Source organism: Erinaceus europaeus, chromosome 6 (assembly GCF_950295315.1).
Source record: "Erinaceus europaeus chromosome 6, mEriEur2.1, whole genome shotgun sequence".
NCBI lineage: Eukaryota > Metazoa > Chordata > Mammalia > Eulipotyphla > Erinaceidae > Erinaceus > Erinaceus europaeus.
The window spans coordinates 52,402,570-52,419,204 of record NC_080167.1 but is presented as its reverse complement, the minus strand read 5'-3'; the positions used below and the strand labels follow the sequence as shown (position 1 = coordinate 52,419,204).

Here is a 16,635-nt window from a genome sequence, read left to right as displayed (position 1 = left end):
CCTGCAGCGGGTTCGCTTCACAGGTGGTGAAGCAGGTCCGCAGGTGTCTTTCTCTCAGTCTCTATCTTTCCTTCCTCTCTCAATTTCTCTCTGTCCTATCCCACAACAAAAAATGAAAAAAATGGCCGCCAGGAGCAGTGGATTCATAGTGCAGGCACTGAGCCTCAGTGATAACCTACTGGGTGAGTTGTCTCCTGACCCCAGTATTTTATCTTTTCTCATAGCTGAATAGTATTACATTGTGCATATAGATCACAATTTCATCCTTTTTGGATCTGTATTCTCCCCACCCACCCACCCTAGAGTCTTTTACTTTGGTGCAATACGCCAATTCCAGTTCAGGTTATTATATGTTTTCTGAGAAACCTCCATACTGTTTTCCATAGGAGCTTAACAATTTATATTCCCGCTAACAATGTATAAGGGTTCATTTTCCTCTACCCTCATCAACATTTGCTGTTTCTGGCCCTTCTGACATAGGTCATTCTCACAAGTATGTGCTGATAGCTCATTGTCATGTTGATTTGTATTTCTTCTATGATAAATGGTGGTTATAATGTGCCTGTTGGCCGTCTATATGTCTTTTTGGTGAAATGTCTGCTCAGCTTCTTTCCCCACCATTTGTCTTCAGTGCTGAAAGTTACAAGGTGGGGAGCCAGGTTCTATCTTATCTCCTCCAGATGCCCCAGAAGATAGCAGGGCATCTCTTGTACTTCATAAATTGCTCTTTAGAAACAACTAACCTCCAATCAAGAGTCATGGTGCTGATTTTTTCATGGCTTTTGATTTGTTCCTGATTCTTGATTCTGGATTCTTGATTTGCTCCTGAATTTTGCCTGACCCTTCTTATTCAGTCGCTATCCTCAGAGTGAATAATGAGAGAAGAGGTAGAAAGAGAGAGAGAGAGAGAGAAACAGAGGTAAGGAGGGAACAAGAACATTGCTCAGCTCTGGCATATGGTGATGTTGGGGATTAAGCCTGCAACCTCTGGAGTCTCAAGAATGTGTGCTATACCACTGAGCATCCTCTTTTAGCCATTTTTCCATGAGAGACGGGGGGGGGGGAGAGAAGAGAGGGGGGAGTCAGAGCAATGTTCCACCAAAATGATAATAGTTTTAGGGGTCATCCTGTCCTAGAAATAAAGACTTGGGGGGGGCAGGTAGTGGCACACGGGGTTAAGTGCACATAGTACAAAGTGCAAGGATCTGCACAAGGATCCCAGTTTGAGCCCCCTGCTCCCCACCTGTGGGTGGGGGGGGTCAATTCACAAGCAGTGAAGCAGGTCTGCAGGTGTCTTTCTCTCCTCTGTTTTCCCCTCCTCTCTCATTTTCTCTCTGTCTTACCCAAAAATCAAAAAAATGGGCACAGGAGCAGTGGATTTGTAGTGTCAGCACCGAGCCCCAGCAATAAACCTGGAGGCAGAGAGACAGACAGAGAAGGGGGGAGAGAGAGAGAGAGAGAGAGAGAGAGAGAGAAGAAATACTTTGGAAAGTGACTAATTTGTACCATCCCAGTTTCTGTAAGTCTATTATAAATAGGAGGAAAAAAAGAATTCTCAAACACAATAGTTTATAAATTTTTGGCATTCAAATTTGAATTTGACTTAAGATTAATTCCTGGGCAGACAAGGCAGACTTTCCAATTCCATGAAGCCAGAGTCTTATGTTATTTCAAAAGCATGTGTTCTTACCTCGGAAATTATCTCAGATTCCAGGCCCTGGAAAATCTGAAAGGAATGGCCTGCTGCTGTTTCTGGGACTCAGTTGGGTTTGGAGAAGGAAGGACAGGAGGTCTGGGGTGGGAAGGAGCTAGCTGAAGAAAGGAGAGTTAGTCATGAACAAATGTAGGAACAGAGGGATTATGACAGCATATTATTTTTAAATTTTTAAAAATTTATTTTTAGATATTTTATTTACTTAATTAAATTTTTTTTAGTGATTTAATACTGATTAACAAGATTTTGGTATAAGAGGGGTATAGTACCATACAATTCCCACAACCAGAGTTCCATATCCCCTCCCTTCCATTGGAAACTTCCCTATTCTTTATCCCTTGGGAGTATGGACCAAATATCTTTATGGGGAGCAGAAAGTGGAAGGTCTGGCTTCTGTAATTACTCTTTGGTGGACATGGGCGCTGACAGATTGATCCATATCCCCAGCCTGTTTCTATTTTTTCCCTAGTTATGTAGGATTCTGGAAGTGGGATTCCAAGATACACTGGTAAGGTCGTCTGCCCAGGGAAGTCAGATTGGCATCATGGTAGCACCTAAGGCAGCATATTCTAACTTCTGTAAGGGGCTGAGAGATTGCATTTTTCTGTCTATAGCTCAGTGAAAGGTTCAGAGTGGGGCTTCTATTCCAGGCTATAGATTGAATATCATTCAATCTGGTTAGTTTTTCTCTGTGTTCCTCTGCTTCCATTCTCTCTGTAAACTGTTCAAATGTTATCTGAATGAAATTGCTAGACTTAGTCTAGCAGTGGAGTTTGGGACATGGTTGATTCAGGGGCAAGAAACAATAAGGTAGAGAGAAGTTAGCCACTCTGAAGAGCATCCCTAAAGGAACAAATCACTGAGACTAGTTCCAGTACTTACTACCATGGCAGTGAACCTTTAGGGATGGCCCTCCCAACATCTCTATGAAGTCTGGAGATGAATGATAAGAGCAACCCACATTCAGGACCAGCTGCTTATTCCTGGTTGCACACATTTTTGAGGTCACAGGGACCACTGGATGTTTTGTCATGGCAAGCATGCAGACTGATTGATGGTTAGAGCTTCATTTGTGAAAGGCTGATTTAAAGGCTTCTATATGCAATTAGCTGTGTGAGGCCTAGGGCTGGCAGCTTCAGTTGTGTCTCAGTTGGGTAAATGTAACTAGTATCACTGCGTCTTTCTGTGATGTAGTTAGCTACCACTGGACTGAGTTACTAACTAGAAACTCTCTAAACCAGAATGTGGGGGGTTGGGGTGGGCTAACTGCATCACTGTGCTCAGTGATCTCTCCAAGCTGGGTTCAACTTTAAGCCCCATAATTCTACAGATGACTTATATTTGTCACTGCTCATAAAAGGCATTGACCACATATTTCATTCTCACTTGGCACATAAAAGAACAGAGAGGTTAACTGAATGGCCTGGACCTAGACAGCAAGGCCACACTTATTTGACGCCAGGCTTAAGGATGTGGAGCTCAGAATTCCAGAGCTGCTGCTTCTTTGCTTGATCAGTTGCCTACAGCAAGGGCAGGGGGGCAACCTATCACCTAAATGGAGAGTGAAAGGACATCGTTAATAATCATTCCAGGATGACAGGCATAAACCATGAGATATGAGTTCTTTAGTGTGGAAAGCATTTTCTTTATGAGAGCATCAACAGATCTTAAAATTGAATTCCTTGGGATTTATGGCGTATTTGAAATTTACAAGTACTTGTAATGTTGGCCACTTATACAAAACCTCCTATGTAGTTAGGTCGGTCACTCTGGTGCCTAAAGGAACCTGCCCTCCCCCAGCCCCAACGTGGCTAGTTGCATATAGAATAGCCTTCAACTTCAGATGTGTCCCTTATACAACCCTCCCATTAGTGCACCATATTTGCTTCCCTTGAAAGCAACTGTTATTAGATACTTCCAAGGAAACCAGAGCCTCCCTACCCCTTATCAAATCTATGCTGTGCTTGGAGGGAGGGGCATTTTGTTTTGCTTAGCCCTCCTCCTTTCCAATCCAGAGCAAACTGTTAGTTGATGTCTGATTCTGCCATATTGAATCAAAATGGGGCCTTAGGAAAGGTTTCCCCATCAATTTCTCCATGGGTGGATTAATAACAGATAAGCCAGAACTATAGGAGAGCTGTTTGCTTCCAAACCTGTGATTGTCTGTTATTTACTGGACACCCTCTAGTCTTGGCTACAAAGTAACTATTCCTGGAAGAGGCAATGTAGTGGAGTGATTTAAAGCAATGGACATTGAGTATAGACTTGAATTTAAAGCCAGATGCTTCTGTTGCTACTACTTATTACTATGACCCACAGAGTCAACGACTGCCACCTCTCCAGATTCAAAGGAGGTCTCGAAACTTTACATCAGGCTCAACCTGACGCTGTTGACTGGCTACGGAAGAAGGGCAAACGCTAGAAGAAGAACTATTACTAGCTGCTTAAGGTGTTAAGCCCTGTTTTCTGCAGTGAAGACCACCATGTGCATTTCCCAGGGGGTTTCATGAATTAATACAATATTGTACGGAAAGCTTCCCTATCACAGCCTACATTATAGAAAGCCTCTGTTAATCACTACCCAAGACTTTGATTCCAAAACAGTAGACTCACGACTCAAAGGTCAGGGAGCCTGACCTACAGTATAACCCACAGGACACATAGTCACATAGTGAATATTCTCCACTTACTTTTTCAGACTTTGGAGAACTAAGCTTGACTAAGCTCTGAGAGCACACATCTTTCTCTTACCCACAGCTATTGAAATCATATGTTATGGAAACAAAGGTATAAAGTGGAACCATAACAAATAATGTCGTAGCTGACACTGTCTCATAAAACCCAGAATGTGTGGTTTCATTACCCATTGTGCTCATCACATAGTTGACCACTGATAAATGAATCAACTGAACTCCATCATGGCACTGGTGCACCCACACACAAACCATTATCTGTATACTTTTTGTATCCTGCCCTCCTTGATATATTTGCTATTTTCTCCATCAGTCAAGGTTACAACAGGAAACAGATGGTCCTCGAATTAGAATAATTCAAGAAAAGCTTAATAAAGCTACTGTTTACAAAAATGTGGGTGGGATGGGGAGAGGAACCACAAGGGATGCTGGTTAGGGGCAGAGCCACTACCATTCCCGGGGCCAAAAGAGTGGGGTTAGGGGGGAGAAAATCGCAACAGGAACCTGGGAAAAAAGCATTTCCTAAGAAGACTGTCTTGATAGGAGAGCCAGCGTTCTAAGAGACTGACTTCTCTCTCCTGCCCACTTCCTGCCTTTTCCCCTGAACAGACCAGCAGGAAGCCAGAGGGCTGGGCACCATGGTGGGGGAGAAAAAAGGGCCACATGAAACCTAAATGAAAGGTGCCTTTGAAAAAATCTTCTGTGTATGCATATGTGTATACATATTTATGCTTGTATGTGTATGTCACATGTATTCACACATGAGTTACTGTGTTTGTACGTATGTAATTGCCTGCACCTTTATGGTCTGAAAAATATTGATAGGAGGGCAGGGAAATGGCATACCCAGTTGAGGATACATACTACAAGTGGATAAGGACTGGGGTTTGAGTCTCCACTCCCCATTTACAGGGGGAAGGCTTAATGAGCTGTGAAGCAAGTCTGCAGGTGTTTCTCTTTCTCTCTCTGTCTTCCCCTCCTCTCTCAATTTCTCTCTGTGTTCCATCAAAATTAAAAAAATAATATTGATAGTTCTAGTTGGCTCTTTCTATGGGTGAGAATTGGGCAGAGAAGTATTTCTAAGCAGGGAGTGAAAAAGAAAAAGAAAATCATTCTACCCCCCCCCACACACACACCTGTTCCTCTTGTTGACTTGCCCCTGCTCTTCCAGCAGACCTAGAATGCTCTGGGTGGTGAGATTAGCCCATCAATACTAGACAATTGCTGAATGACTACTATGCACCATGTGGACTCTGTATTTACACAGAAGTCCCTGTGTTCTGTTGAAGAAAAAAAAAAAGGCAAATACTGACCTTTATCATGATTGCTTTCCAAATAACACAGTGTTGACAGTTCTGTTATTCCAAAAACCTTGGGTTGTTGTCTCCTTGTCTGACCTGGAAGCATGGCCATGACCTTGTGAAGGACAATGTCCTCTCATATGTTAAGGAGGAAAGGCAGCCTAGGGCTGTTAGCACTAGGTAGGCCCACATGACCAGGTAGGGCTCTCAGTTTCCCTCTGGTGACATAGCTCTTCTAAACTCATGTCAGCAAGGATTAGTGGAAAGGATATTATTTTCAAATTTTATTATTGTTTAAAATTTTTGTTTTGGGGCCGTGGCAGTGGTACCACCAGTTAAGTGCACATACTAATCACAAAAACCCTAGCAAGGATCTGGGTCAGAGACCCTGCTCCCTACCTGCAGGGGGGGACATTTCACAAGAGGTGAAGCAGGTCTGCAGGTGTCTTTCCCTCTCCTTCTCTAGCCCACCCCTTCTCAATTTCTCTATGTCCTACCCAATAAAATAGAAAAAAATGGCCACCAGGAGCAGTGGATTCATAGTACCAGCACTGAGCCCCAGCAGTAACCCTGGAGGCAAAATAATAATAATAATAATAATAATATTTGTTTGTATTTCATATGACATAGTTTCATTTTAGAGGGGGAGGGGAAGTCAGAACACCACTCTGGTACATTGGTACAGGTGGCACTGGGGATTGAACAAGGAGCCTTAGGCATGTAAGACGTGCAGCTGCACTATTTTCTCAGCCAGAAAATTGTTACCATTATTTTAATGTGGTATCATGGGATGAACCCAGGACCTTATGCAAAATTAAAATGTTCCCTTTAGAGTTTTTGCTCTTTGGAGTTTTTGCTCTATTAGGATCAGATTCTATATATTGTTGAAGCCTGGGAGAGGGGGAGAAGGTTGGGTAGCAGATGACTGACTTACTCCATCTTCCTTCCCCCCTCCTTTTCTTTAGAAGACATTGAGTAATTAATGCTTAAATTTTCCCAAAATCCTGATGAATCCAAACAGTATTTTAAGTTCACTTAGGCAACTTATAAATTGTACTTTATGTGAACTCAAACTTCAGGAAGAGAGCTTGAGTTTCAGACCTGTAGTCTAAACTTCCTTACCACAGATTAAGCTGTAGCCAGGATTTAAAAAAATGTAGGTTTACCAAAAAAAAATCTACCCTCAAGTTTCCATTTCTTCTGGAAGTTTCTACAGGAAAGCCTAAGAGTTGTTAGACATCACTGCTCAGAGGGTATAATTTTCACTCCCAGTCAGAATTTCAGCCACTAATGTCATGGCTGGGGTAATTCCTGAAGGTGACACTGAGCAGGAGATGGGCCCCAGGCTCTAACATTATCTCCAGAATTCATATGAAAGCTCCCGCAGTCCATCTGGTCTCTGGCAGTGCCTTTTCTCCTTCCCTGTTTTGATTCCTTTCAAGTGGCTTCCTAGTCTCTGATCCTCTTTCTGAATTTTGAGGGATGGATGAGAACTGAAAAGGCTCTTTGAGCAGTTGGTAGACAAAGGGTCTGCTTTACTTTTCTTTAGAGTTACATGACTGTGGTACTCAGGTTCCTCATGTAGAAAATGGAGGTGGAGGGCTGAGGAGAAAGCATAAAGATTATACAAAAAGACTTTCATGCGTGAGGCTCTGAGGTCCCAGGTTCAATCCCCAACACTACCATAATCCAGAGTTGAGCAATGCTCTGGTCTCTCCCACTCTTTTTTTTTTTTTTTTTGCCTCCAGGGTTATTGTTGGGGTTTGGTGCCTGCACTACATATCTACTGCTCCTGGAGGCCATTTTTCCCATTTTGTTACCCTTGTTGTCGTCATTATTATTATTGTTGTCATTGGATAGAAAGAGAAAATCGAGAGAGGTGGTAGACACCTGCAGACCTGCTTCACTGCTTGTGAAGCAAACCCCCTGTAGGGGGGCTCAAACCAGGATCCTTATCGGGATCCTGCGCCATGTGCACTTAACCCGCTGCGCTACCGCCCAATCCCCCTCTCACTGTCTTTAAGTACCTTTCTCTCTGTACCTTTCTGGTGTAATTTTTCATTAAAATAAGGGGTGGGAAATAAGAACTATCAGCCAAGATAGCTCAGCAGGTAGAGTTCATGAGGCCCTCACTTTGTGCCCTGGCTACACAGGAGCGTCATAGATGGCATGGGATGGGGCTCAAGGGATAGTGGAGCAGTTCTGTGGAGTCTTTTATTCTTTTCCTGCCTCTTCCTCTCTTGTTTTTCTCTCTTTCAAAAGTATAATGACTAGAAAATTGAACTGGGGAAGAGGAAAGAAGAAAGAAAAAAAGAAGGAAGGAAGAAAATTGAATTTGTGCTACACTAAAACATAGCCTGGGAAGTGGAGTAGCAAATAAAGAGCATCAGACTTGCAGGCATGAGGTCCTGAGTGTGATGCCTAACATTGTGTATGCCAGATGTATGTCTACCCCTTTCTCTGAGTAATAAATAAATCTTTTAAAAATTTATAATTTACTTAATGTATTTTATTATATGTTTACTGTAGACAAATATCATGTCTTTTTATTATTAGATTTACTTGATATATAAGACATATGTTTCTATGTGACTCACTTTACCATGCATGAGGGTTTGGGTTCAAGGACCTATTCCCCACCTGCAGGGCTTCATGAAGCAGGACAGTGCTGCAAGTTTGCAGGTGTCTCTCTTTATCTCTGTTCCTCTTTATCTCTCTATTTCTTTTTTTTCCCTCTCATATTAATTAGTGATTTATATGACTACAAATTGATAGGAGTGTACATAAACACCATTTCCACCACCAAAAGACTGTGTCCCTCCCACACCATGAAGCTGAACTCTCTATTTCTCTCTCTTTATCAAAGAGAAAGAAAAAAAATAGTCCCTTGGAATGGTGTAGTGCAGGCACTAAGCCCCAGCAATAATCTTGTTGGCAAAAAATGCACATGTATATATGATATGTAGTCCTCTGTTCCCCCTATTCCTGACAACCTAGCCAGGGGCTCAAACTGGGATCCTTGAGCTGGTCCTTGTGCTTCCGGCCATGTGCACTTAACCTGCTGCACTACCATAGGAGCCCCCATCCATAATATTCCCACATAACAATACAACCCCCACTAGGTCCTCCTCTGCCATCATATTCCAGGACCTGAACCCTCCCCACCACCCCAGAGTTTTTTACTTTGGTGCAGTACACCAAATATCCTTTCAATACAGATGTAGGAGTAGGGTTGCTAAACCACACGGTAGATTTTATTTATTGTATTTTACTATATTTTTGTCATCAGGGTTATTACTAGGGCTCAGTGCCTACACGATGAATCCATTGCTCCTGGCAGCCGTTTTACCTTTAAATTTATTTATTTATTTATTTAGTTTTATTTGATAGGCCAGATAGAAATTGAGAGGGGAGAGGAGGACAAAAAAGTAGAGATAAAGAGAGACACCTGCAGACCTACTACACAACTTGTGAAATTGTCCTCCTGTATGTGGAGGGCGGAGGCTCAAACCTGGGTCTATATGCATGGTAATAGGTGCGCCTAACCAGGTGTACTACCACCTGGCCCCACATGGCTCTATTTTTTTCCTGTCTTTTTTGTTGTTGTTAACATTTTAATTAACAATTTAATAATCAATCATAAGGTTACAGGGGTGTAGTTCCACCCCATACCTACCACCAAAGTTCAGTCCCCTCCCCCACCCATTTTTAGCAATCTCCATACTGTTTCTTTTTAAAAAAAATTTAAAAATATTTATTTATTTAATTATTCCCTTTTGTTGCCTTTGTTTTATTGTTGTAGTTATTGTTGTCCTTGTTGGATAGGACAGAGAGAAATGGAGAGAGGAGGGGAACACAGAGAGGGGGAGAGAAAGATAGACACCTGCAGACCTGCTTCACCGCCTGTGAAGCGACTCCTCTGCAGGTGGGGAGCTGAGAGCTCAAACCGGGATTCTTTTTTTTTTTTTAATTTTTTATTTATCAGAAGGAAGGAAACACTGACAAAACCATAGGATAAGAGGGGTACAGCTTCATACAATTCCCACCACCAGACCTCTGTATCCCATCCCCTCCCCTGATAGCTTTCCTATTCTTTAACCCTCTGGGAGTATGGACCCAAGATCATTGTGGGATAGAAGGTTGAAGGTCTGGCTTCTGTAATTGCTTCTCTGCTGAACATGGGCGTTAACAGGTAGATCCATACTCCCAGCCTGTCTCTTTCCCTAGTCGGGAAGGGCTCTGGGGAAGTGGAGCTCCAAAGCACATTGGTGGGGTTGTCTGTCCAGGGAAGTCTGGTCGGCATCATGCTAGCATCTGGAACCTGGTGGTTGACAAGAGAGTTAACATACAAAGCCAAACAAATTGTTGACCAATCATGGACCTAAAGGCTGGAATAGTGAAGATGAAGAGTTGGGGGGTCCTCCATTTTGTAGATAGCTAGTAAGCATATTTTAGTTATATTTTAAAGGGCCTGTAGCTATACTGGTGGTTTTTGTTTGTTTGTTTGTTTGTTTTTTGGTCTGAGCCTGAAATCTGATATGCAGGTGGATCCGAATTATTGTCTGGGGAGATGATACCATGGTTGGGAAAAGGACCAGAAAGCTGGGTCAGGGAAGAGAGTAGCTCCCCAATATGGGAAAGGGGTATAAATATTGTTGACTGTAATTCCCATCAATTTGATGTGATCTGGGGCCTATAATTAGTTTAGGAGTCTGTGTGACCTCTACATCCCTCTAGATCTGAGCTCACATTCTGTGGTCATGAGTAGGATACTGCCCCAGTATCGACCCATCTTCCTCAGGTGTAGCATAGAGTATGTTGTCCATCCCTCCTTCGGAGGATAGAACATTCTCTAATATTGTTGATCCAAGTTGAGGGCAAGGTCCTATGGGGTCCCACAAAGGGGTCTATTTTGTTGTTCCTGATGGAAATGACTGGTAACAATAGAGAGAGGGATTTATTTGAGTTCTAGGCCCATCAAGTCTGTTTGGGAATCTCAGGACTCCCCGATTAGGGCCCCAGCTGGTGGAATGGCCTGAAAGTGACTAAAGAGTCATCATTAATGTATGCCAGTCTCTTGCCCTTATTCAACTTTTGCAGTCCTTGCTTTGCTAAGGTTAGCTTTGTAGTGAGTACTGTAATAGGAAGTAGGTGAGGAGGGTATCTAAGTGGACACTATTTCATTATGAACTTGATACTGACTCACTACAGGACTATTGTGTATTTTTGCTTTCAGGTATATGTTTTGCCCTAATGTATGGATACATTTGAACATATGCTCTATCTTATGGGACCTGGCCTATATCTAGGTTTTGGGACTTTGTTAGGAAGTGAACCTCCTGGAATGGAATTAGAGACTACCATGATAGGAAAGGTCTCACCCGAATGATGAGGGTGAAGGGTTGGCAATCCATGCCTGATGTCTCTGTACACAGTCTGAAGTGAAGCATGCTGAGATATGGTACTCATTGCATTGATTAGGTTGGAATCGCTGGATGGAATATCATTTGGCCTGACTTGAGAGAAGCAGGGAAGTGAGCCCCACCCTAGCAGGGAAGTGAGCCCCACCCTAGAGGTTCCAGGACTGGGAGAAACATATGCTCTATAGAGGAAGTGGGAGATTCCTATTGTCTTAGGGTTTAAGAAGACAATAGATAGTTATTGGAATAATCACATTGTTTGGCAATTGCAAACCAGGATTCTTATGCCAGTCCTTGCTCTTTGCACCACCTGTACTACCACCTGCACTACCACCCGACTCCCTCCATACTGTTTCTTATAGGGATCAAACCAACTTACATTCCCACCAAGTGTTTGTGGCCTTTCTTTGCCAACAGTCTAACCACTACTTGTTTCCTGGGGAACTCGTTCTGTTGGAAGTAACAGAAAAACTGATGAAAGTAGCTTTGAATTTCATTATTATTTTTCATTTTATTTATTTATTTATTTATTTTTTCCCCTCCAGGGTTATTGCTGTCGGTTTGTGCCTGCACCACGAATCCTCTGCTCCTGGAGGCCATTTTCTCCATTTTTTGTTGCCCTTGTTGTTGCTTTTATTGTTATTGTTCCAGCTGTTGTTGAGTAGGATAGAGAGAAATTAAGAGAGGAGGGGAAGACAGGGAGGGGGAGATAGACACCTGCAGACCTGCTTCACTGCTTATGAAGCGACCCCCCCACACACACACAGGTGGGGAGCCCGGGGCTCGAACCGGGATCCTTATGCCGGTCCTTGCGCTTTGCACCATTTGTGCTTAACCCACTGCACTACCGCCCGGTCCCTATTTTTGAATTTTTTAAAAGAACAATGTTATTTTGAAAAAAATTAAAGGGATGTATTAACGTATGTAGGTTCTGAAGGCCAGGGTTCACTTTGCTTCCCGAGTGACTGGCTCTGATAGCATCAGCACTCAGTATCAACCTATCTCTTGGGTCTGCCAGCTTCTGTATGGGCTTCTGTCTCAGCTCCTGACAGCAGCAGCTTCAACTCTTCAGTTGTCTTAAGTTGCAAGTCTACGGGGTAAGAATGGTTGTCATATTTCCAGAAGTCCAGAAGGAATCTTTCATTTGCTCTGATTGGGTCATGTGACCAATGTCAACCAATCCCCGGGAAATGCAGTGAACTGGTGTGTGTGTGGGGGGGGGGGCTGGCCTTAGGTCACATGACCATTTTCTGTCAACCACAAGGAAATCCTGGGGCTGATTGGCTTAGCCTTTAGTCACATGACCACCCCTGAACTGGCTGGAAGGAATTGGTTTTATAATTTACTGTGGGAAAGGATAAATCGGACATTTTTACTAAAGATTGAAAATCGGGTAGAAAAGTCAATAATTGATAGGTGTCTACTACAGTTGGGTTGTTGTTTTATTTTTCCTCTGCTGGGAAAAAGCCAGTGACAACAAATTCAGCAAATCACAGACCCTCACTAAAGGGAAAAAAAACACAAGCGTCTGAGGGACTCAGTCTGTTTTTTTCTTCCAAATTGAACAGAGTTTACACTATGGCAGACAGATGCTTATTTATTCTATGCTAATAGCTCTCCAGTCTGAAGGACTCCAAATATTCTTCCATCTGCAGATCTTTCCTCATTAAGGAGACAGTTTTGGGGGGGTGGTTTGAAATGAAATGAAGTAATAAATATGTTGGAGGCAGTTAAAGGGCTAGGCTATTTCACAATTCTGGAATTCAGAGCAATAAAAAAAATAATAAACCAGCTTATTGGCTTAAATGGAGACTCCTTTCATCTATGAAACAACTTTTTTTTGAGTTCAGTATCCTGGGAGAATTTCTCTATGGCTATATTATAAAGTTACTCTGTTTTTGTTATATACGGTTGTATTGGGCCTTGTGAAAACAGCAATTATTTGCTACATTTAATTGTCATGTTAGGGACATAATTGTAATTTGCATGTCCTTTGGTCTACTAATAATTCACTCCTTTTTAGCAATGTAATTTTCGAAGCAATTTTCATTAAAATTTCTTACATAAATTTGAGATAATTATACTGAAGATGTATTTACCTATATTGCTCATACCAATATCATATCTTGGGACTCTAAAAATAGGGCAAATGTTTAGAACCAGTCCCCAGTGATGAGCATTTGAAGATGATTGGGAATATTTGAAAACCATTTATTTTCAACATAGGCAAATTCTGTTCCCTTATGAGTTAATACAGCTGGTGATTTCACAAAAATACTCTTTATGAATTGAAAAGGATATATCTTTCTTTTACTAATCAGACCTGAGGGTCTGGAGTGTTCTCATCCAGATGAGTTGTTACCTAGGAGCTACAAACTTAGTACAAATTAGGGAGTATTTGTATGAAGAATAATATTACTTTTTGTATTTGCATATTCCTTTCTTGCTTCATTTACAGACCCCCAAAGCATGTGTTTCATGGATATGCTCAGGATATGTATATGGTTTTTTTTTTTTTTTTTCACCAGAGCGCACTGCTCAGCTCTGGCTTATGGTAATGCTAGGCACTGAACCTGGGAACTTGAAGCCTCAGGGATGAAAGTCATTTGCAGAACTGTTCTGCTGTCTCCCCAGCCCCTTAGGATTTCTCTTACCAGTCTGAACTCTTAGGGGAATAAAGTATACATAGAAACTGTGCCAGTTCAACTATGTGCAAAAGTAGGCAGATGCAAAGATGATAGTTAACCCCTTTGTGCAACCTCAGGAAATGTGCTGTGGCTTACAATGGAGGGACTGGGGATTCAAAACTCTGGTGGTGGGAATAGTATGGAATTATACCCTGTTGATATGTACTTTTGTAAATAAATATTAAATCATTAATAAAATTAAAATAAAAAAGAAACTGTGTCAGTTCAGGAGGGGTGCTAAGTAGACAAACCCTACAGTGTATTTCAAGGTATTCTAGAAGGATACTGCATAAAGATTAAGATGCCAGAGAAGTTGTCCATAAAAGCCATTTGTTCATGAAGAAAAAAGAAGACCTAATCAATATAAAACAATTATTTTCAGACAAAACTAGAAATGCACATTCATCTTAATCTATCACCTTAGCTCCTAGCTAAATCAACTTCTGTTAATACTATACCAGTCACAGCTGTCATTTAAAGACTATTCCTAAAGAGAAAGAAAGGAAGGAAGGGAGGGAGGGAGGAAGGACAAAGCATAGGGGAATAATTGTGGTGGTAACATACTGGAATTTGTGCAAGAGATCTCATTTTGATCTCCAACACCATTGGTAGCCAGAGCTTACCAGTGGTCTACATGATCAAAAAATAAATTAGGGGCAGGAATAGATAGCATAGTGATTATGCAAAGAGACTTTCATGTCATGCCTGAGGCTCTGAAGTTCCAGGTTCAATTTCCTGCACCACTATAATCCAGAGCCGATCAGTACTCTGGTAATAAATAAATAAATAAATAAATAAGTAAATTATTTAATACCAAGGGGTGGGAAAGAAAGAACATCTCACTGAGACACAGACAAAAATGTATTTACCTACATTCCCAGAAGAAGAAAGATAACTATGACAGTTTCAAAAGCACATGAAATCAGCTCCTTATGTTATGAAAGATAAAGCTCTTTGTTCCATCATATCGACAGAATGATCCCACACTACTATGTCCAAGTACTTGATGTCCCCAAATATCTGTCTCACTAGTCACAGAGGTCCCCTGAATTGTACTGCTGCACAAACAGCATTTCCAGACATTTTCATGTACATGGTGCTCTGAGATGTGTCACCCAGTATACCATGATTTTTTCATAACCACTGTGCTGAACTGCCTTCTTACACACCATGTTTTTGGAGCATTTGTTGTAGATTCTGTTGCTGACCTAAAACCTTAACTCTAAGGACCTGGTTTAATTTCTTCAAATCTTTATTTCATGCTAATTAGTAGACTTGCAGTAAGTATTGCTATATGCTAATAATTCTCTCTATTTTGCCCCATTTGTCCTATTCATGGGACTCAGGAAGAAGAGGAATCCCGAGAAGAACTTAAATGCCTCAAGTCAGGACAGAAAACGACACCAGGTAAAGTATGCTCAGGGTGACTCCTTTCTAGAGTTGTGGTGGCTGGCAGCAGCAGTGCTCACAGCACCCTGAGAGACTTCACAGATTAAAGGGTTTCCTGTGTACTCCAAGAGATTGGAAACATGATGAGGAATGTTATTTGTGATATATTCCAGGCATGACATCTGGACAGTCTGGCTGTGCTGCAGAAAATAGCTTCTTTCGTGGCCAGTTGGCGGCACACCTGGTTAGGTGTACACATTGCAGTGTTCAAGGACCTGGGTTCAAGCCATTGGTCCCCATCTGCAGGGCGGAAGCTTCATGAGTTGTCGGGCTAGCTTCGCTGGCGGGAGAGACAACCAGGGACTCATGGCTGAGTGGTATGCAGTTCAGTCTTTATTCATGTGGAACGCAGGGCAATCTAAGCTATCTCTAATCACAATCTTGTCCTTATATATCCTGAGGCGGAAGAGTCAGGTCCGAAGAGTATGTATGTAGGATAGGGGGTGGGGAGAAGGAAAAAGCATGCAAAACAGTGGTGATTAAACCAATGCCCTGGAGGCAGGGCGGTGCTTAGTTAACAGTGGTTATGTAAATAGAATACAGTGTTAAGCAGGGGGGGATTAAACCAATGAAACAGAAGGGGTCTTAGAAGCAGAATTTAGGAGCATACCAACTATGAGTGGTGATGCAGGGCTGCAGGTGTCTCTCTATGTCCCCCCAATTTCTCTCTTTCTATCCAATAATAAATAGATAAATAAATAAAATAAAAACCAAAAAATAAATTGATTAAAGTTCTTGATGAGCTACAACTTACAAGGAAGGAGATGATGATAGTCATACAGAAATTTCAAATTTCATAATGCTAAACCAAGTGGTATAGCTATTCTATGAAGTATTTATGATTACCTAGGAAAATGCTATTGGGTGCATTTGCAGGTTTGTTTTTTTTTTAATGTTCCGTCTAGTTAAAAAAAAAAAAAAACAACACTGCTAAAGCTTTTTTTTTTTTTTCCCACCCCATTTCAGAACTTCCCATGGGATGGTATAGAAAAAAAATAGGATGAGGGGCCAGGTGGTGGCTCACCCAGTAAAGCAAACATAATCTGACTTCAAGTCCCTGTTTCTCTCTTGAAGAAAGGAAGCTTCACAAGTAGTGGAGCAATGCTGCAGGTGTCTTTTCTCTCTCTGTCTCTCTTCCCTCCTATGTCTTTCACTTTCTATCAAAAAATGACCATAAGTGAAAGTAAGAGTTGTGCAGGCATCCAGCCCCTGCAATAATCCTGGTGGGAAAGGGAAAAAAAAAAAAGGAAAGGAAAAGTAGACCCTGAGAGTATATTAGTGGAACTCTAGTGTAGTGGAAAAGATTTTCCTCATAGGTAATTTTGGAGTTTGAGGTTCCTATGAAATTTAATCCCACAGTAAATAAGGGAT

The 16,635-nt window shown here is 41.8% G+C and overlaps 1 protein-coding gene across 1 annotated transcript in view; it reads left to right on the top strand.

Moving 5' to 3' along the window:
- Positions 1 to 16,635, top strand: part of FAM107B (family with sequence similarity 107 member B) — a 215,851-nt gene that overhangs the window by 58,194 nt on the left and 141,022 nt on the right. The window contains exon 2 of the mRNA XM_007532069.3: positions 15,162 to 15,222. Coding sequence (XP_007532131.1) covers positions 15,162 to 15,222 — 61 coding nt within the window. The remainder of the gene's footprint in view (positions 1 to 15,161; positions 15,223 to 16,635) is intronic.